The sequence below is a fragment of the Eulemur rufifrons genome, chromosome 10 (genome assembly GCF_041146395.1).
Source record: "Eulemur rufifrons isolate Redbay chromosome 10, OSU_ERuf_1, whole genome shotgun sequence".
NCBI classification, from domain to species: domain Eukaryota; kingdom Metazoa; phylum Chordata; class Mammalia; order Primates; family Lemuridae; genus Eulemur; species Eulemur rufifrons.
In genome coordinates, this window is record NC_090992.1 from 7,291,249 (window position 1) to 7,313,253 (window position 22,005).

General features: G+C 40.0%; 1 protein-coding gene across 7 annotated transcripts in view; it reads left to right on the top strand.

The window, feature by feature from the left end:
- LOC138392910 (protocadherin alpha-C2) overlaps nucleotides 1–22,005 on the top strand; it is a 123,376-nt gene that overhangs the window by 41,647 nt on the left and 59,724 nt on the right. The window contains exons 1-2 of one of the 7 annotated variants that reach the window (XM_069483762.1): nucleotides 274–2,648; nucleotides 4,240–4,309. The exons of 3 other annotated variants lie outside the window; for them this stretch is intronic. In XM_069483762.1, coding sequence (XP_069339863.1) covers nucleotides 274–2,648; nucleotides 4,240–4,309 — 2,445 coding nt within the window. Of the gene's footprint in view, nucleotides 1–128; nucleotides 2,668–4,239; nucleotides 4,310–13,357; nucleotides 13,364–15,457; nucleotides 18,469–22,005 lie in introns of those variants that run through there. 3 more of the 7 variants (XM_069483761.1, XM_069483759.1, XM_069483757.1) reach the window with 3 other exon arrangements.

Below are 22,005 nucleotides of genomic sequence, written 5' to 3' on the forward strand. Positions count from 1 at the left end.
CAAGAAATACAAGGGAAAAAACCCTTACGTCAGTGGAAAATATGAAGACATTTATTCTTACACTTACACATTCGTGCGCATGGTGTCGCTCTTCACTGAGAACGTTTCCGCGAAGAAAGCCACCGCGGCTTCTAGCTCCAGAAAATTTAGCGGAAATCGGGGTATCTCTTGCGAATCCTCCCGCACTAGGAAGTCATAAAATTGGACCTTGAGAGGCAGTTTGAGGTAAGGCATTCTATACTGCAGATATCTCTGACTCCTTCTGAGTGTACCATGCTGTTTTCCTGGCGAGGAGGCCTAAGAGCCCGGCGACTATTGCTCTCATTTCTGCTCCTTACATTCTGGGAGGCGGGGAGCGGCCAGCTCCACTACTCCGTCCCAGAGGAGGCCAAACACGGCACCTTTGTGGGACGAATCGCGCAGGACCTGGGACTGGAACTGGCGGAGCTGGTGCCGCGCCTGTTCCGGCTGGCGTCCAAGGACCGCGGGGACCTTCTGGAGGTAAATCTGCAGAATGGCATTTTGTTTGTGAATTCTCGGATCGACCGGGAGGAGCTGTGCGGGCGGAGCGCGGAGTGCAGCATCCACCTGGAGGTGATCGTGGACAGGCCGCTGCAGGTTTTCCACGTGGAGGTGGAAGTGAAGGACATTAATGACAACCCTCCAGTGTTCCCTGAAAGTAAGGAAAGAATAATCATCGCAGAATCTAGACCTCCGGAAACTCGATTTCCACTAGATGGCGCATCCGATGCAGATATTGGAGTAAACTCGGCATTGACCTACCGACTAGATCCCAACGATTATTTCGCTTTGGATACACAGAACAATCGTGAGCAAACGTCTTCGTTATCACTTGTGTTGAGGAAAACTTTGGACAGAGAGGAGATTCCGGAACATAGTTTATTACTGACAGCCAGTGATGGAGGTAAACCCGAGCTGACTGGCACAGTTCAGCTGCTGATCACAGTTCTGGATGTGAATGATAACGCCCCAGAATTTGACCAGTCCATTTATAAAGTGAGAGTGTTAGAGAACGCTTTTAATGGAACATTAGTGATCAAGCTAAATGCCACAGATCCCGATGATGGTACAAATGGACATATAGTCTACTCATTTAAAAGGCCTGTACCACCTGCAGTGGCATATGCATTTACCATAAATCCCAAAAGTGGAGAAATTAGGACAAAAGGCAAACTGGATTTCGAAGAAAAGAAATTGTATGAAATATCAGTGAAGGCAGTTGACAAAGGGAATATTCCAATGGCGGGTCATTGTACCCTTTTGGTGGAAGTACTAGACATAAATGATAATGCCCCAGAAGTTACGATCACTTCTTTGTCACTCCCAGTCAGAGAAGACGCTCAGCCGAGCTCTGTCATCGCCCTGATCAGCGTGTCCGATCGTGACTCTGGAGCCAACGGGCAGGTCGCCTGCACCCTGACGCCCCACGTCCCATTTAAACTGGTGTCCACCTTCAAGAATTACTATTCACTGGTGCTGGACAGCGCCCTGGACCGCGAGAGCAAATCTGACTACCAGTTGGTGGTGACAGCGCGGGACGGGGGCTTGCCTTCACTGTGGGCCACCGCCAGCGTATCTGTGGAGGTGGCCGACGTGAACGACAACGCGCCGATGTTCCCACAGCCCGAGTACACGGTGTTCGTGAAGGAGAACAACCCGCCAGGCTGCCACATCTTCACCGTGTCGGCGCGGGACGCGGACACGCAGGAGAACGCGCTGGTGTCGTACTCGCTGGTGGAGCGGCGGGTGGGAGAGCGTGCACTGTCGAGCTACGTGTCGGTGCACGCGGAGAGCGGCAAGGTGTACGCGCTGCAGCCGCTGGATCACGAGGAGCTGGAGCTGCTGCAGTTCCAGGTGAGCGCGCGCGACGCGGGCGTGCCCCCTCTGGGCAGCAACGTGACGCTGCAGGTGTTCGTGCTGGATGAGAACGACAACGCACCAGTACTGCTGGCACCTCGGGCTGGCAGCGAAGGCGGCGCGGTGACAGAACTAGTGTCACCGTCGGTGGGCGCGGGCCACGTGGTGGCGAAGGTGCGCGCGGTGGACGCGGACTCTGGCTACAACGCGTGGCTGTCTTATGAGCTGCAGCCAGCAGCTGGAAGTGCACGCAGCCTGTTCCGCGTGGGCCTGTACACAGGCGAGATCAGCACGACGCGCGCCCTGGACGAGGCTGATGTGCCGCGCCAGCGCCTGCTGGTGCTGGTGAAAGACCACGGCGAGCCGGCGCTCACCACCACGGCCACCGTGCTGGTGTCGCTGGTGGAGAGCAACCAGGCTCCGAAAGCCTCTTCGCGGGCGTTGGCGAGCGCTGTGGGCCCAGAGGCGGCGCTGGTGGATGTCAATGTGTACCTCATCGTTGCCATCTGCGCGGTGTCCAGCCTGTTGGTGCTCACGCTGCTGCTATACACGGCGCTGCGGTGCTCGGCGCCACCCAGCGAGGGCGCGTGCGGGCCGGGCAAGCCCAGGCTGGTGTGCTCCAGCGCGGTGGGGAGCTGGTCATACTCGCAGCAGAGGCGGCAGAGGGTGTGCTCTGGGGAGGGTCCGCCCAAGGCCGACCTCATGGCCTTCAGCCCCAGCCTTCCTCCTTGTCTGGATTCTGCAGACGGAACAGGCCAGAAGGAGATGGATTCAGGACATTTGAAAGAGGTAAAGTCCTATTTAAAAAAATCATCTTACTGAGTATTTTAACCTTTTTTATTGTTGTTCGTTTAAGATATGTTCAGTGCCAATTTTGGGATTATTTTTTAATTTTAAATTTGCTCGTCGATATCAATGTAATGGCTTGCTATTGACATTACAGGTTGGATTATTCTTCAGAGTGAAATCTTAACCCATAAAAGAATGAAATGTGTAAAACGAGAGTATTTTGTTTTGTTGTATTCTTAATAGTTGTATTTCTTACATAATTGAGCATTTACACAAAAAGCCCCACGTTTTAAGTACTTAAACATTTAGCAAATGTTTGTTTTAATGAGTCTAATCATAATACATTTTAAAATCTTTTTATTTAATTTATACACATGCCCACAATTAGATATATATTTTTTGTCCATGAAAACACTTTTTATTGTGGAAGAAAGGGAGATATACAAAGCAAGAATACATTCCAGAGAGAGGAATGCCTCAGTCTCCACTAGTGGAGAAAGACAATGGATATATTGTTTTAAAGAACTTCATGGCCGGGCGCGGTGGCTCACGCCTGTAATCCTAGCACTCTGGGAGGCCGAGGCGGGTGGATCGCTCAAGGTCAGGAGTTCGAGACCAGCCTGAGCACGAGCGAGACCCCGTCTCTACCAAAAATAGAAAGAAATTATATGGACAACTAAAAATATATATATAGAAAAATTAGCCGGGCATGGTGGCGCATGCCTGTAGTCCCAGCTACTCGGGAGGCTGAGGCAGGAGGATCGCTTGAGCCCAGGAGTTTGAGGTTGCTGTGAGCTAGGCTGACGCCATGGCACTCACTCTAGCCTGGGCAACAAAGTGAGACTCTGTCTCAAAAAAAAAAAAAAAAATAAAGAACTTCATAATTTTTCACATAAATGCCTTTTTTACAGTGCATAGTGTACAGTGTTCATGCCTGTAATCCTAGGACTTTGGGAGGCCTAGGCGGGAGGATTGCTTGATGTCTGGAGTTCAAGACCAGCCTGAGCAACATAGCAATATCCCATCTCCACACACACAAAAAAACCCCAGAAAAATTAGCTGGGCATGGTGGTGCAAGCCTGTAGTCCCAGACAGGAGGATCACTTGAGCCCAGGTGTTTGAGGTTGCAGTGAGCCATGATGAGGCCACTGCACTCTAGCCAAGGAGACAGAGCAAGACCCTGTATCGAAAACAAACAATCAATCAAACAAAAAACCAAAGCAACAAAAAACGTTTTTGGTTGGTTCCTTCTTTTTTGTACTGTAGGCACATCAGCATTCCCCTCTCTTGTATCTCATGTGAAATACCTTGTGATTTTCCTTTCACATTTTTATTTGTATTCAGATAGTTACTCATATACATACATACACCTACTAGGTTTTTTTTGGTTATTGTTTCTCTTCCAAAGTTTAACATATATCATGCAGTTTAAATTTCTCAGTCACCAACACCCTTTGGAAACCCCTGCAAATCCGATACTTTTAATAGCTGCATAGTATTCTGTGGTGCCGATGTACCATTATATATTCAGTTATTCAACTATTGATGGACACTTTGTTTCGAATGTTCTTTTATCTCCATAAACAATGCTGTACTATCATTTTACTTATTTCCTAAAATATTGGTGTTTTTATTTCTATGAAATTGATCCTCAGATGTGGAATCCATGCATCAAAAAGTATTAATACTTTTAATTTAAAAATATATTGCTAGATTGCCTTCCCAGAATTTTAGTACTTTAGATTGCCACCAACCAATTTTGAACACTCTTTCCATTTTATCTCCAGAAGCAATAGAGGTTTTACTTTTTGCCAATGTGATCTCTATAAAATGGTATCTCATTGTTACTTTAATTTTAAATTCCCATATATCATTAATGAATTTGAACATATTTTCATATGTATTTTGTTGATTTGGACTTGATTTTCTTTGATTTATCAATTAAATTATTGTTCCATTTTTCTATTGAAAAGTTATTTTTTAATTTTGGAAAATTCTTTCTATGATATAGATATTAACTGTTTATCTGCCATCTGTATCACGAATATCTTTTTCTCCTATATCATTCTTATTGATTTATTTATAGTATATTTTGAAATATACAGGTGTTTTTAAATGTCTGTTTTTCTTTTATGGTTTTAAGGCCTACAGGTTTAGTTAGAAAGGTCTTCCCAACTCCTATATTGACTATTCATTAATTAAATTCATTTAATATTATTGAGTATTCTCTGTGTGCTAGGCACATTATACACATTAGGCTTTTAACAATGAAGTTCATTCTTTTGTGTAAATTCAAATTTCCATTTGTTGTCATTTTTATTTTGCCTGAAGAATTTCTTTAATAGTTTTTATACTGCATGTGTTCTGGCAAAAAATTCACTCAGCTTTTGTTTATCTGAGAAAAATATTTGTTTCATTTTAATTTTCAAAAAAAAATATTTTTGCTAGGTATAGTTGACAGTTTTTACAGGTATAATTTCATTGTCTTATGGCTTACGTAGTTTCTGATGAGAAGATCTGTGCTCTTCTTGTACATGCGTATTCTTCTCATCTGCCTTCTTTACAGTTGCTGTTAAAATTTTTTTTTTTTTTTGAGACAGCGTCTCACTCTGTTGCCCAGGCTAGAGTGCCGTGGCATCAGCCTCGCTCACAGCAACCTCAAACTCCTGGGCTCAAGCGATCCTCCTGCCTCAGCCTCCCGAGTAGCTGGGACTACAGGCATGTGCCACCATGCCCGGCTAATTTTTTCTGTATATATTTTTAGTTGTCCATATAATTTCTTTCTATTTTTAGTAGAGACGGGGTCTCGCTCTTGCTCAGGCTGGTCTTGAACTCCTGAGCTCAAACGATCCACCCGCCTCGGCCTCCCAGAGTGCTAGGATTACAGGCGTGAGCCACCACGCCCGGCCCCTGTTAAAATTTTTTAATCACTGATTTTTGCAAATTGATTATGATGTGCTTTAGTCTGATTTTCTTTATGTTAGTCTGTTTAGGGTTGGTTGATATATTTGGATATGTGGAGTTTTCATTTTCAACAAATTTGGGGAAACTTCAGCCATTTTACTTTAAATATTTTTTTCTTCCTTTCCATCCTTTCTGAGACTCCAATTACACATATGTTAGACTGTTTAATATCGTCCCACAGGTCACTGAAGCTTGTTTATTTTTGTCTGTCTTTTCTCTCTCTGTGCCTCATTTTGGATAGCTTTTGTTAACATTCTTGTCTGCTAATTTTAACATCTTTGTCATTACTTGGTTTGCTTCTTTTGATTGATTTTTCTTTGTGTGTGTGTGTGTATGTGGGTGTGTGTATTCCTTTAAAGCAGTGGTTCCCAATCAGGGACAGTTTTGCCCCCCAAGGGATAATTTGGCAATGCCTGAATACATTTTTTTTTTTTTTTTACAACTGGGGTATTGCTACTGGCATCTAATGATGGAGGCCAGGGATGCTGCTAAAACATCATACAATGGACAGTACAGCCCCCTACAACAAAGAATTTCCCGGCTCAATGGTTCTGCTGTTGAGAAACTCTGCTTTTAAGAGTCTTAAACTCAGTTCTGACATGAAGTTAAGTTGCTTGGGATCAGTTTATTCCTTTCAAGGCTTGATTTCAAGATTTATTAGTGCACATCCAGAGCAGCTTTTAGTATAAAACTAATTTGGTCCTTGATTAAAGTGACATTCTCCTGAGGACACTACCTAATGCTCATATTGACAGGTCTCTCTTCTCTGACTTGTAGAAATGTGAAATATTCTAAGCCCTTTGTGAGCTCTAGGACTTTTTCTGCCTACTCCTTTTCAATAGTTTTTTCCCCTGGCATTGTGGAGTTTTATCCAGTGCATGTGCATATTAGTATTCAACCAAAGATTGGAGATGACCCCTCTGAGGATCTCCAAAACTCTTTCTCTCTGTGCAATTCCTTCTGTATTCTTCTCTGCAAATTCTATTTACTCGGGTCTTTCTGAACTTTAATCTCTGCCTCCTCAATGCAGTGAGGACACTGGGCTTTGTTTGTTTCCCCTTTCCCTATACTGCATTCTAGAAATTGCCTCCAGACAGTTTGACGGAAATAATCTTAGGATTCATCTCATTTGTTTTCCTTCTTTTGAGGGATCATAATCCTTCCTTACCTATTGTCTGAAAATAGTCCTTTATATCTCATGCAGTTTTCTCACTGTTTATCATGGGAGGACAAAACAGAAGTTTATACATTATCTTATATCATTGCATAATATCTCTCTGTTTTGTTTGTTTCTTTTAACTTTAAATTCTATATAGCTTATTATTAATATGGACAAACTTCCTACTTTGAAATTTGAATTTGTTTGATATCTGTTTGACCATTCCTGTATTTTCAACCTTTATTCATTACTTTAAGTACATTTCTTATAAAAATAGATCGATGGATTTTACTCTTTTACTTAATATGATAATGCCTGTCTTCTAATGTAGAATGTAGATCATTCAAGCATAGTACAATGCGTGATATACATGATTATGTATCTTCCGCTTAACTCAGTGTTTATTAGTTATTTTATATTGTTGCTCCTTTTACCTCTCTGGTTTTGATTATTTGATCAAATTAATATTTAATACATTTCCCCTTTTAATTTGAAGGTTTTAGTGTAATTTTGTTTCCAGTAACGTGCACCTCCTTTTCCCAGTTGCCTCTGTATTTTAACATTTTGATTGTGAAATATACTTACTGAAAAGTAACTAAACACATATGTATAGTTTAACAAATATTTATAAGTCAAACATGCTGTAACCTCAAAGAACTGGAACATTTCTGGTGCCCCCGAACCCTTCTGTAGGTTTCTTCTTTATCATAACCCTTCCAGCTTCCCAAAGGTAACCACTTGCTTGACTTTATTTTTTTTTTTATTTTTTTTTTTTTTTGAGACAGAGTCTCACTCTGTTGCCCAGGCTAGAGTGAGTGCCGTGGCGTCAGCCTAGCTCACAGCAACCTCAAACTCCTGAGCTCAAGCGATCCTCCTGTCTCAGCCTCCCGAGTAGCTGGGACTACAGGCATGCGCCACCATGCCCGGCTTATTTTTTCTATATATATTTTTAGCTGTCCATATAATTTCTTTCTATTTTTAGTAGAGATGGGGTCTTGCTCTTGCTCAGGCTGGTCTCGAACTCCTGAGCTCAAACGATCCGCCCACCTCGGCCTCCCAGAGTGCTAGGATTACAGGCGTGAGCCACCGCGCCCGGCCCACTTGCTTGACTTTAATCATTTCTTTAGACCAGATAGTTTATTATTGAACTTAGTATAAATAGGATTTTAAATTATATATTCTCTTGTGGCTTGTTATTTCACCCAATATTATAAGATTTTTTTCATGTGGTGTATAGCTATTATTTATTCATTTTTCATTCTTCTAAAATAGCTAATTGAATGAATATATCATGTTTATTTAGAATAATTGTTTGACATCTTGGCTATTTTTGATTTTTGGTTTTATGAACAATCTTTCTTTTATATATCTCCTGGTGCACATGGCATACATTCCTCTAGATGATATTAAAGTCTTCTACAGTAATTTAAAATTTTTCACTTCTATCTATAGCATATTAAAATTTATGTTGCTCTACTTTTCTCCAATAATTTTTTTAGTTGGGTCTTTAAATTTGGTGGATGTGTGACAGCATCTCGTTGTGGTTTTAATTTGCATTTTTCTTATGAGGTTGAACATCTTTTCATATGTTTAGTAGTCACTTGGACATCTTTTATGAGATGCCTGTTAAAATTTTTGATCATTTGTATATTATGATCTCTTTTTCTTACTGATTATTAGGGCTTTATTTTAAAATTTCTGGATCAAATTCTTTGCCAATAATATATTCAGGTATTACAAATATAATTCTCCCATCATGTGGATTTCTTTCTCCCTCTTTGTGGTCTATTTTGATGACCAGAATTCTTAATTTGATTGTAGTTTAATTTATGTATATATTTAAAATTTTTTGATTGGTGTTTTTTTTTTTACTTTTTGTTTTAAAAATACATCTCTAAGCTGATGATAACTTTTTTCCTATACTACATTCTAGAAGCTTTATGATTTTTGTCTTTATATTTTTTCTCTAGTCTTTCTACAATTGATTTTTATATACTTTATGAGGGAGATGTCTAGTTTTATTTTTCCCATATACATAGATAAATATTGCCCCAGCACCATTTTTGGAAAAATTTGTCTTTACTGATTTTAGTGTCACTTTGGTCATATTTATAGTGTTCATATTTATGTAGGAATATTTCTGGGTGGTCTCTTCTGTTTTACTAGTCTTTTTATCTTACTGCGGCACCACAAGTACCATATAGTTTTAATTACTATAGCTTTAAGTTAAGACTTGATATCTGGTAGTAAAATCCTTTCACTTTGATCTGATCCAAGACTTGGCATTTTTTGGCCTTTATAATTTCATTTGAATTTTAGATTCAACTTTTAAATTTTCTCAAAAAAATTCTAGTGGAATTTTTATTGGGATTGCATTTAATTTATAGATCACTTTTTGGGGAACTGACATCTTTAAAACAGGCATCTTCTAATTTATGAACATACCATATATTTCTTTTCATTTAGGTCCTCTCCAATGTTTCCTCCAATGTTTCTCTACACAGTGTCATAATTTTCTCCATAGCAGTCTTTCAAATACTTTGTTAGATTTATATCCAGATACAAGATATTTAAAAGTATGATGCCTTAAAAATTTCATTTCCAACTGATTTTTGCAGTTAAATTTTATTATAAATATTCCCTACTGTTATTGTTTAATATGAATTTTTAAAAATTAGAATTGAGGTTGAATGTTATCAAATGTTTTGTCTGCATCTTTTGAGGTAGGTGTAAAATTTTTCTTCTGCAATTTTTTATTTTAAACTTTTTATTTTTACTTATGATGGGTACATAATAATTATATATCTTTATAGGATACATACTAATTCAATTCATATACTAATTCATTATTAGTATATAGAAATGCTACTGGTTTTTGAATGTTGATCTGAATGTTGTGCAACTTTACTGAATTCATATGTCGGTTCTAAGAGATTTTTGGTGGAGTCTTTAAGTTTTTCTATATATAAAATCATATTGCCTGCAAAGAGGGACAATTTTACTTCCTTTTTTTCAAATTTGAATGCCTTTTCTTTTTTTCTCTTGCTTAATTTCTCTGTCTATGACTTCTAGTACTATGTTGAATAAGAGTGGCAAAAGTGGACATCCATGTCTTGTTCCAGTTCTTTGAGAAAAGGCTTCAGCTTTTCCCCATTCAGTATGATGTTAGCTGTGGGTGTGTCATAAATGGCTTTGATTATGTTGAGGTATGTTCATTATATGTCTAATTTGTTGAGAGTTTTTTTTTGTCATGAAGGGATATTGGATTTTATAAAATGCTTTTTCTGCATCTATTGAGATGATCATATTGTTTTTTCCCTTCATTCTATTGATGTGATATATCACACATTGACTTGCATGTGTTGAACCATCCTTGCATCCCTGGGATAAATCCCACTTAGTCATGGTGTATTATCTTTTTGATGTGTTCTTAGATTCAGTTTACTAGCATTTTGTTGAAGATTTTTGCATCTATGATTATTGGCCTATAGTTTTCTTGTTTTGTTGCATTCTTGTCTAGTTTTGGTATCAGGGTAATGCTGGCCTTATAGAATGAGTTACGGAGAATTTTTATCCCCTTCAATTTCTGGAATAGTTTGAGAAGAATTGGTGTTGGCTCATCTTTAAATGTTTGATAGCATTCAGCAGTAAAGCCATCCAGTCCTGGATTTTTCTTTTTTGAGAGGTTTTTTAATACTGATTAAATCTCATTACTCATGATTTGTCTGTTTAGGTTTTCTATTTCTTCTTGGTTGAATCTTGGTAAGTTATATGTATTTAGGCATTTATGCATTTCCTTGAAGCTTCCCAATTTTTTAGTGTATAGTTGTTCACAATAGTTTATAGTGATCTTTTGTATTTTTGTGGTATTAGTTGTAATAGCTCCCTTTTTGTATGTGATTTTATTTATTTGAGTCTTTTTTTAATTACTCTAGCTAGTGGTTTATTGATTTGGTTTATATTTTCAAAAACCCAACTTTTTGTTTCATTGATACTTTGTATTTTGTTTATAGTCTCTATTTCATTTAGTTCTGCTCTACTCGTTCTTTCTTTCTACTAATTTTGGGTTCGATTTGTTCTTGCTTTTCTAGTTCCTTGAGGTGCATTCTTAGGTGGTTTTGAAATCTTTCTACTTTTTTGATGTGGGTGTTTATTTCTATTAACTTCCCTCTTAGCACTGCTTTTGTATATGCTTTTGGCCTCCATTTATGTGGAACATTTTTTCCATTTCTTCACTTTCAGTCTATATATGTCTTTACAGGTGAAGTGAGCTTCTTGTAGGCAGCATATACTTGGGTCTTGTTTTTATTTTTAACATCCATTCAGCCAGTTTATAACTTTTAATTGGGGAATTTATACTATTTGCATTCAAGGTTGTTATTGGTAGATGTGGAATTACTCTTGTCATTTTGTTAATTGTTTTCTGATTTTTTTGTATATCCTTTGTTCGTTTCTTCCTCTTTTTGTAGTGATAATTTTTTATATCTTTCTCCTTTCTGTATCTGCTCTATCAGTGAGTTTTATACTTTTTTGTGTTTTCATGATGGTAGATATCATCTTTTAGCTTTTCTTAAGGGCTTCCTTAAGCATTTCTTATAGGGCCAGTCTAGTGATGATGAATTCCCTCAGTTTTTCTTGTCTGAGAAAGACTATTTCTCTTTCATTGCTGAAGGATAGCTTTGCTGGGTATAGTATTCTTGGCTGATTTTTTTTTTTTTTTAACTTTGACACTTTAAATATATCATCCCATTCTCTCCTGGCCTGTAAGGTTGCTGCTGAGAAGTCTGTTCATCTCATGGGGACTCCCTGTGACTTGACACTTTTCTCTTCCTGTTTTAAGAATTCCCCCTTTGTCTTGAGTCTGATACCTTAAATCCCTCAGACCATCATGATTTCCACCTCTTACAGATAAAAAACCCAGATCAGAAGTGGCCAGAAGGCAGCTTTGCCTTGTGAATGTGTGTCTTTTTCAGGATCTCTAGCTATTATTTTAGATATTAAGTATGAAATGTCTGATTTACTTAAGTACTAAGTTTGACAGTTGATATCTCTGACATTTCACTTTAACACTTCTTGTTTTATTTTTATTGCAAAGATACATCCTCAGTCTTCCAAATGCACATTTTGGCTTGTGATTATCTTTCAAAAAATTTTTAGAGCAATTTTTGTGAAACCATGGATAAGTACAAAAGTCATGTTATTTTCAAATATGAGTACTGTCATGGAACCAGTGCAGTGCAGAAGCTCAAAATATCAATGAAGTGTTTGAGAAGGATGTGGCTAATGAATGTACAGTACATCAATGGTTTGAGAAGTTTCCTTTTGGTGATTTTAATCTTGAGAATGAGCCATGTGGGCAACCTGAGACTAAGGTGGATAATGATGAACTGAAAGCTGTAGTAGAAGCATATCCATCTCAACCTACCCATGAATTACCAAGAAGGTTTAACGTTACTATTTCAATAATATTGGACCATTTGAAACAAATAGTCAAGGTAAAGAAGCTGGATAAATGGGTACCACATGAATTAAATAAGCATCAGCTGAGAAACTGTCTCAAAGCTTGCCTTTCTTTGCTATAACAACATAAAGGTGAACCATTTCTACACTGTATTGTTACATGTAATGAAAAATGGATTCTTTTTGACAATTGCAAGTGTTCAGCACAATGATTGGATAAAGATGGAGTGCTGAAACACAGTCCAAAACTGAATATTAATCAAAAAAAGCTAATGGTGTCTGTTTGGTGGTCCAGCACTGTTACTATTCACTTCATGAAATCTGGTCAGTTGATTACAGGGTATGTCTACTGCAACCAGTTGGACAAAATGATGGGTATTCTTGTCATTAAGCAGCCAAGATTGCTCAATAGAGGCAGGCTGATCCTCTTACAAGATAATACTTGACCACATGTTGCACAGACAACAATGCTCAAACTACAGAGGGTAGATTTGGAAACTCTCTGTCATCACCATATTCACCAGACCTTGCACCAATGGAGTAACACTTCTCAGCTTTGGACCACTTCTTGCAAGGAAAAATATTCAGTTCTTAACAAGCTGTGGAAAACACCTTTCACAATTTCATTGCCACTCACTCTCATTCTTCCTTAAGGCTGATTAGTATTCCACTGTGTTTATATGCCACATTTTCTTTATCTATTCATCCAACTGATGGATACTTAGGTTGATCCTATTTCTTAGCTTTTGAATAATACTGCAGTGAATGTGAGAGTGCAGATATCTCTTTGACATACTGATTTCATTCCTTTGGATATACATCTGTGGTGTCTTATCTGTTAATTTATTAATAGATTTCATAAGTACCTAATATGCTCCCAGAAAATAATCTTAAGCACTAAGAAATTCATGTTTAAAGTATAATATCCTTTTGTCGACAGACTCTTTGGTGGGTATCAGGTTTACTATTTTCTTGTTTGGCCTTGAGATCTCCAATAATATCTTATGCAATATGGCTAGAAATCTTTGGAATTTATAGCTTAAGGGTAAGTTTACCGGGAGGACTTTATAGTAATAGTCTTGGCAATAGAGCCTAAGCAGAAATTAGGACAATGTTTTGCATGCAGTTCACTTAAAGTTATACTTGTGCTTAATTAAAAGCTTTGAAATACATGAATAGGAGAAACTATGGAAAATTTCATAAAATTATAAAATGAAATATTAGCAGTGAAAGGTGCTGCTAAAAGATAAGTTTTGCTAATTTATAATTTTAACGTTCATCTGGTCATTTTATCCAAAAGGCAAAACCTTTAGCCTTCTTCATCTTTGGGATATTCTTCTCTTTTAAATATTGCTTTTTCACAAATCCCAGTGTTATGCCTAAAGTTAGGGAGGCATGTAGTGAGACAAATCTCTTTAGGTGGGTGCTATCCACACTTATTCTCGACACAAATGAAATCTTTTGAAAGTAGATATCAGCAGCAGTTTAAATAGAGAAATGGAGAAAGGGGAAGCCAAAAATCTGAGAAGTGTGTGAATGAGGAGGAGTTTTTGTGAAGATTTTCCATGCTATTCTCTATGAGTTTTTCCTTTTTCCTCATGCCCTAAATACACCCACACATACTGCCCCCACTGGATACAGTTCAGAATTCCTAAACCTGGTATAATTGGAGGCTTGACCACAGGTTTAAAAGTAAGGGGCCTTTCAAAAGTTAAGTACAACTCTCTAGTTATATTTCATCTACTGAGAATGGAAAGGTGGAAAGAATAACCTTTCATTCCAAAGCAGTTAGCTTGGTTAACAGCATTAAATTAAGATGAGGGAATGTGAATCCTAATCTCTGGCACTCAAGCAGAAAATTTGTTTTGGTTTTGAAATTTGGTGAAGAATAAGTTCAATTTTTATGGGCTATTGCACATCCTAGTGATGTCTCCTAGTGATGTCTGTATTTGTAACTCTGCCTAATGGGTTGACATGTTTTCTGTTTTAATTTTATCAGAGACTTGGTGTCAATGATCTTTCGGTTCCCTAATTCATAAAGGCAAACTAGTCAGGAGGCATTTGCTACTTATAATGCCTTCTGTTGCAGCCTCCCTTTTCTAGTTCCATGGAAGAGATACAGAATGGGTTTGTGATGTTCGGGGGAGGTAGAGGTAATTGGTTCTCAGTGGAACACTGGAGTTACCAATCCCACTTTCAGTCCTAGGAAGAGAATGCTGGAGCTGCCCCTCTCCCCACCACTTTAAAAATATTATAGAAATATTCAAATATACACAAAAGTTGAGAAAATTGTGTAATTAACCTTCATGTACCATCACCCATTTTCAATAATTATTAATAGTTTTTAGGCAGGTTTCTGACCAAAAAATATAGTGTCCTGGGAGCTTTGATTTTAGATCTTTGTTCGGCTTTTGCCTTCCAAATTTTGATTATTGGACCTTTGAACATTGCAACTGTATTAGAAAGATTTCAGTGAGGAATTTAGTGTTTAGTAGTCAATTAAATCAGTCTCTTTTCAGCTCGCCTCCCTCTTAGGGAAAGTGACTGGTTGTAGGGTGCTAGGTGGAATTTGGAGGTATCTGTTGTGGCTCAGAGTTGTTTCTCATAAAACTGATCACTGTCCCAATTTCCGTGCAGAAGACCAAATTAAAAACGAAGTTGGAGAAAGGATGGGCATCTAGCCTGTTCTTATCCTGCCTCACTGCTGTTTTCTAAGTATTTACAGAGAGTAAATTTACAGAGAGTAGTTTCCTGGCCAAACTCTGGAGAGTAGCTCAGTACTTTCTTTCTCCTCAACAAATTTGTTCGTCGTCTTCGGGGACGAGTTGTCAAGTGTGAGTTTCTGGTTATTAGTATTGACTGGTCTATGACCTCTTTTACCCAGAGCGTCAAGCGCCGCTTGCAAAGCACTCCCAGTAGGGCCTCTTGGGGAAGGAGAAACTGCTGTCACGCAAAAATGCGGAGCGTAGACCTGTAAGCCTTGTGCTTGCTGGCTCTGCTGCTTCGAAAAGCCAGAGTCCGCACTCTTGGCAGCTCCTGGGTTGTAACAGGGTGCCGGAGGGACTTCGACCCGGCAGAGAAGCTGGGAATCCAGCATCAAATGCATCACAGCACTTGGTTCTGGGGCTCCTGTTTCCTTAAGCCTGGAAGGCGTGGTCGTTCACGTTCACGGTTCCGCCTCCGCCCTGCGGGCCCCGGAGTTCCGCCCTCCCCGCGGGTGCGTAGGTGCTCAGTGGGTCAGAGCTCCCGGTACTCGACGCGCGGCTCTCAAAACGGCGGGAGGAGCCCAGCCGGGCTCAGCCCGGGTACCAACAGTCTTCAGGCAGAGGTCGTGCGGGTTAAGATGCCGCCAGTCTCAGTGGTCCTAGAAAACGCTGTTTAAGGAGAGATGCGTTAGTTTCTCCAAGCGTCTTCCTGGCCTCGCCCGACGCCCGCGGTCAGAGGTGGGGGCGAGATCCCAGCCGACCGGGACTGGAGACGGCGCTTCCCGAGCCCGGCGGTTTATCTCCTCTCTGCACCCCTAGGCGGCGCTGCGCTCCTCCGCACCGGGCCGGCTCCGCGTTCCCAGACGGCTGCCAAGCCTCGGGTCTAGCAAGCCCACTCCCAGCCGGCCGGCCGCGGGTGATTTCAGTACTCCGGAGGCGGAACGTCGGCGGTCGCTGAATCTCTAGCCCGCAGCACTGACGGCCGGCCAGAACTTACTCTTCACCGCGGCTCGTGCTCTCCAGGAGTCCGGAGCATGATCCTGGGTCACCGTTGGCGGAGAGTGGACGCCGAGAGGGAGGATGGTGGGATGGGGGGTGGCAGTTCTCTGTGTGTGGGTTTCCTGCTGCGCTGCTGCGGGACAACTCGAGTACTCAGTGCCCGAGGAGACTGAACGGGGCGTAGCCATAGGCAACGTCGCTGCGGACTTGAAGCTGCCAGCGGCCACTCTCTCCTTGCGGAACTTTCGCTTCCTTTCCAGCCACAGCGAGGTCTACTTCGGGGTGGACCTGGCTAGCGGTAGCTTAATGGTTAGAGAGCCAGTGGACCGCGAGCGGCTGTGTGGGACCAAGGCTGCCTGCGTCTTGACCTATGACCTAGTGCTGGAGGACCCGCTGGAGCTGCACAAGATGCGCGTTCATGTCCTGGACACCAATGACAACTCACCCCTCTTTCCTGCTGGGGACGTGGAGCTTCACATCCCTGAATTCCTGACGCCCGGAGCCCGCTTTACTCTCCCTAATGCCCAAGACGCCGACGAGGGAAGCAATGGGGTGCTAAGTTACAGCCTGAGCCCCAGCCAGCACTTTCGCCTGGACATGGGGTCGCGGATCGACGGCAGCCAATACCCAGAGCTGGTGTTGGAGAAAGTGCTGGATCGCGAGCAGCGCGCCACCCACCTGCTGGTGCTTACAGCTCGGGACGGCGGGCTGCCTGCGCGTTCCGGAGACGCAGAAGTCACCATCATCGTGGTGGACACGAACGACAACGCACCTGTATTTGAGCGCTCCGTATACCACACCAAGGTTCCAGAGACTGCACCCAATGGGACTGTGTTATTCCGAGTTCAAGCCTCGGATCCAGATGAAGGCTCCAATGGAGAAGTCCGGTACTCCTTAAGCAACAGCACGCAAGCAGAGCTGCGACATCGCTTTCAAGTGCACCCTAAAAGTGGGGAGGTGCGGGTAGCTGCTTCGTTAGGTCCACCAGAAACACTGTTGGAGGCATACATCGAGGCCAGGGATGAAGGCGCCTTCAGTCTAGCTAGCACCGCTAAATTGCTGGTGGAGGTGACTGATGTGAACAATCATGCCCCGGAACTGAACTTCCTGAGTCTCTCCAGCCTAGTACCTGAGGATGCTGCCCCTGGCACTGTGATTGCTCTCTTTACCGTAAAGGATGAGGACCTCGGTTCTAATGGTAGGGTCCTTTGCGGCATGTCCAGTGGAGGCCCTTTTCAGCTGAGGGTTTCCTTTGACAACTACTACAGCCTGCTGATTGATGGGCCTCTGGATCGGGAGCAGATCAGTGAATACCAGGTTCTGATCACCGCCTCAGATGGTGGCTTGCCCCCACTTAGCACCCGACGGACAATCACCGTGACACTTGCTGATGTGAATGACAATACACCAAGCTTTTCTCAACGGCAACAGGAACTTTTTGTTGCTGAAAACAATGGCCCTGGGGCCTCTCTAGGCCGAGTGTTTGCCCAGGACCCAGACCTGGGAAAGAATGGCCTTGTCTGTTACGAGCTGTTGGATATTTTCTCAGAAGGGCCACCAGCCTCTAGCTTGGTGGCAGTAGAATCATTCAGTGGGATTATCGCTGCCAAAACTTCCTTTGATTTTGAGCAGCTCAAGGGGTTTCACTTCCAAGTAGAAGCCCGGGATGGTGGCATTCCTCCCCGAAGTGCAACAGTGACTGTAAACTTGTTTGTCGTAGATAGGAATGACAATGCTCCAGTCATCTTGTTTCCCTTACCCAGAAATGGTTCTGTGGCAGTGGAAATTGTGCCCCGCTCTGCCAGAGCTGGACACTTGGTCACAAAAGTAGTAGCAGAGGATGCAGACAGTGGTTCCAATGCCTGGCTTTCTTACCACATCTCTCAAGCTTCTGACTCTAGCCTTTTCAGAATTTCCACCAATATGGGAGAGCTCCGGACTGCTCGCTTAGTTCTTCCCACTGATGCAGTTAAGCAGAGGGTGGTGGTGGTGGTTCAGGACCGTGGAGACCCACCACTTTCCTCCTCTGTCATTTTGGGTGTGCTATTGAGCAACTTTGCCCCTCAGGTCCTTCCAGACTTTGAAGATGTCTGGGAACCAGGAGAGAAGCTTTCTGCCCAGAACTTGTATTTGGTAATTGCCCTGGCCTGTATTTCTTTTTTATTTCTGGGCTGCTTACTCTTCTTCATATGTATCAAGCTGAGCCAGAGCCCACGTTGTTGCTCTCAGAGCTGCTGTCACCCTCCAGAGGATCTGAGGTACGGAAGGAAGATGGCTTCAAATCCTTGCATGACGTCAGCCACAATCGATGTCACTACAGTTGAAAGACTTTCTCAAACTTACCTCTACTGGGCCTCTCTGGGAGTTGGTTCTGATAATAACAGTTTGCTGTTGTGCAGAGAGTACAATGCTGCCGACCTGAGAAATCTGGCCAGTGGAGTAGGACTGAATTTGCCAATATCCTGTATTCAGATTCGGAATAGGAAAGGGGATCATGCAAATGTCAATGCCATGGTAAGCAAATTTTATGGGATTTGAGTCCTTGGACCTGGCGATAGCTGTACCTGTATTCTGAAATGTTTCTTAGATGAGCCTTTGGCAACAGTTAGTCAATTGAAACGAACACTCCTGTGCTAAGAATTCTGGGAGTATAAAAGCATTAGAAGATTGTTCTAGGCTTCAAGGAACTTATAGTTTGTTTTTGAGAAACAAGGGTAAAATATTAGAGCTTATTAAAGAATAATAAAAGTAATATAAAGGTCTAAAGTTAAAAATAAAAAAGTGCCAAAATATTGCTTGAGCAACAGATATGTGTAAGGTATTCTCATACCTAGAGTGAAGAGTGAAAAATATGTAAGAGTCTTTGCATAATATAAACATAATATTATGAAAGGTCAGACATTTACTCAAACCGTAACAATACGTTATTTTAAAATGATAACCACAAGAAATGTAAAAATAAATTGCAATGAGGGTTCAAAGAAGGAAGAGAGAGAACATGAGAGAACATTTGGGTGGGGAGGAGGGAATCAGAGAAGGCTTTGTGATACAGATAGCATTTGATTTGGATCTTAAATGATATACCATTTAATAAAATGCAGCATATTCTCTAGCCTATATTTTCATGAATACCATTTTGGCAAAGTTGTCTTCTTTGAGAATGACACTCTAAAACAGAGGTAATAGCTCCACAGAAATTTGTAAGTACACAGAAATTATAAGCATGTCCCAGAACATCTATTTGATAGATGAAAGGTCATACTATTGGGCACAGGACTTGACAAGCTTTTATTTTGTGTTTTTATTAATATATTTGGCAAAGAAGAAAGATGAGTAATTTTTGTCAGAACGATTTGTGTGTTCAAAGGTACACTTACCAAAGTTAATTCAAAAATTAAATCAACTTGGATTTAATTTTTTCAGTGATTTTAGAAGCCAAATATACTTACCAAGTAAGCAAATACCATAGTTGAGAGTAATGTACCAAATAAAAGTTAAGTGATTCAAATACTTCAATTCATCTGTAATAGCCCTTGGCATTTCAAAACTTTTTTTGAGAAGGGGTCTTACTATGTTGCTCAGGCTGGTCTTTAACTCTTGGATTTAAGGGATCTTCCTGCCTCAGCCTCCCTAGTAGCTGGGACTACAGGCGGACACCATCATGCCCAGCTCAAAACTTTTTGAATGGAGTCCAGACAACATTTTTTTGGCTATTCGACACTATTACTTTCTGACTTCTCATAGGAATCATGTATACAAGAGAAGGAGGTATGCAGAAATTAAGGCAGGACAATGAAGCATTCCTTGTTTTACTATTCTGTGCAATAAGGGGAAAAGTGGCTTTTAAGTTATACTCCCTCAAATAATGATGTTAACTGCAAATAAAATAAATTTACATATATTATACTTTTGCATACTTAATATTTTCATATGATGTAGTAGAATCCAATATGTAAGATATACTCAGTAAATGTTTGCTGAATGAATGAACAAATAAATATGTGCATATATGAATTGGATGGTAACACTGTTCAGCATAAAGAGAAAAACTTTAACTTACTTTTCTACTTTAGATGTACATGTATATGTGGCTAACAGTTTAAAGGTCACTTTCAAATATATTGTTTCAATGATTTTTTTCTTCCTCATGACATATACTAATGAAATAACATAATAGAAGGATTTTCTGGTTCTGGAGCTAGGATGAAAAACCTCAATGCTGTATTCTGAGACTAAATATGAGTCCAGTTCTGTAGATGGCAAAGGGATTAATAGGGACACACATCATTACATTGTGAAATTTGCAGTGAATGCTATTTAATAGAATCCCAGTTAATTTTAAGGGAGAAAATTGTTGCACTGCAATATTACTATTTCAGGTATTAGAACACTTAATATATGAACACTTTTCTTGTCAGGAACATTCACCACTTATTTATTTTATTTCATTGCTTTCTGGAACAAATAGATGAGAATACGAGTAATGGCTATGAAGTTTGGGAGTCAGGAATTTTTTGAGAAACACATTTTGCCTAGAAAGGGAATGTAAGTAATAGGAAGACTGATGAATCTGGAAGTGAGAAGGAAAATTATCTATTTAAAAGGAAAAATATAGCAAATAACAGAGAAATATGCCCCTTTCCATAAAATTTTTAAACTTATATGAATGATAAGTGAAATAACAGAGATACACTGTACATATATGCAGGAATATTATGCCATTCCATTTATTCAGTTTAACAATCTTTTTCCATCATTGTTGATATTTAGCTTTTTAGATTGTCCATTAGCCTGTGAATAATTTTTATGGGCTGGATATTTCCTTATAAATAAAGAATGTTTTATAAAAACATGAATAAAATAACTTCTGTAAAGGTGGAGTATTTGTCATCACACAGGCATTTATTATTTACATCTTCCTATTCAATTGCATATTGATCCAATCTTGATTCTTTAGAAAAGAATCCTTGTCATAGTTTTCACTGAATGCCTTAATAACAACAGAATTCTATAAATAAAAATTTATTGCTTGAATATTATTAAGCGAAAATCTTTTGAAAAGCATGAAATCTAACAGTCATTATAATGTGTGCCCAAGTCGAATAGAGTAATGTTGATGCATAGGTGTTTATATTTTGTTCAAATTCTAAGTTCTTCTTTCATTTTAGTTTACAGTGTGTATTAACATAGTTTGTAATACTAAAAATTGTCAGTTTAAGATATTCAGAAAGACATGGTTTTTATCTATATTTTTCCTACTGATAATATCAAGATATCAAAATTGATCCACTGATTGTACAACAACTAGACATCATGTGTCTCATATCAATTTGTTCTATTAAGATTCTTTTTTTTTTTTTTTTTTTTTGAGATAGGGCCTTACTGTCACCTGCGCCAGAGTGCAGTGGCCATCATCATAGCTCACTGCAATCTCAAACTCCTGGCTCAAGTGATCCTGCTGTCTCAACCTCATGGGTAACTGGGACTATAGGCACATGCCATATCTGGCCAATTTTTCTAGTTTTTGCAGAGATGGGGTCTCACTCTTGCTCAGGCTGGTCTCGAACTCCTGGCCTCAAGCAATCCTCCTACCTCAACTTCTCAAAGTGCCAAGATTATAGGTGTGAGCCACCATGCCCAGCCTTATATTAAGATTCTTGACAAGCAATTTAATTTTTTTAGATTGGTATCTAAGATGGTATCTTTGAGATGTAAAGTTCTACTTATCATTTAAAATTGATTGCATTGGCAGATTTTTTAGATAATATATATTAATGTATCAAAACTACATGAAATACTTATAACTGGCCTTATTAAACATTACACATGAAAGTTATATGTAGTTTAAACATGCCAATGTTATATTAGTATTAATATGTTCTTCTGAAATTAGAGTAGTTTCTTTTTTGTCAGGATATAGAGGATATAGTATATTTCCCCTTTGCAATGTCATTTGTTAACAGAGTTATAGAATGTTTTTGGCATTCTGGGTGCTTTTATCTAACATATATTCCATGAGTACTTTCCCATAGGTTAATTAGATGTTTCCTT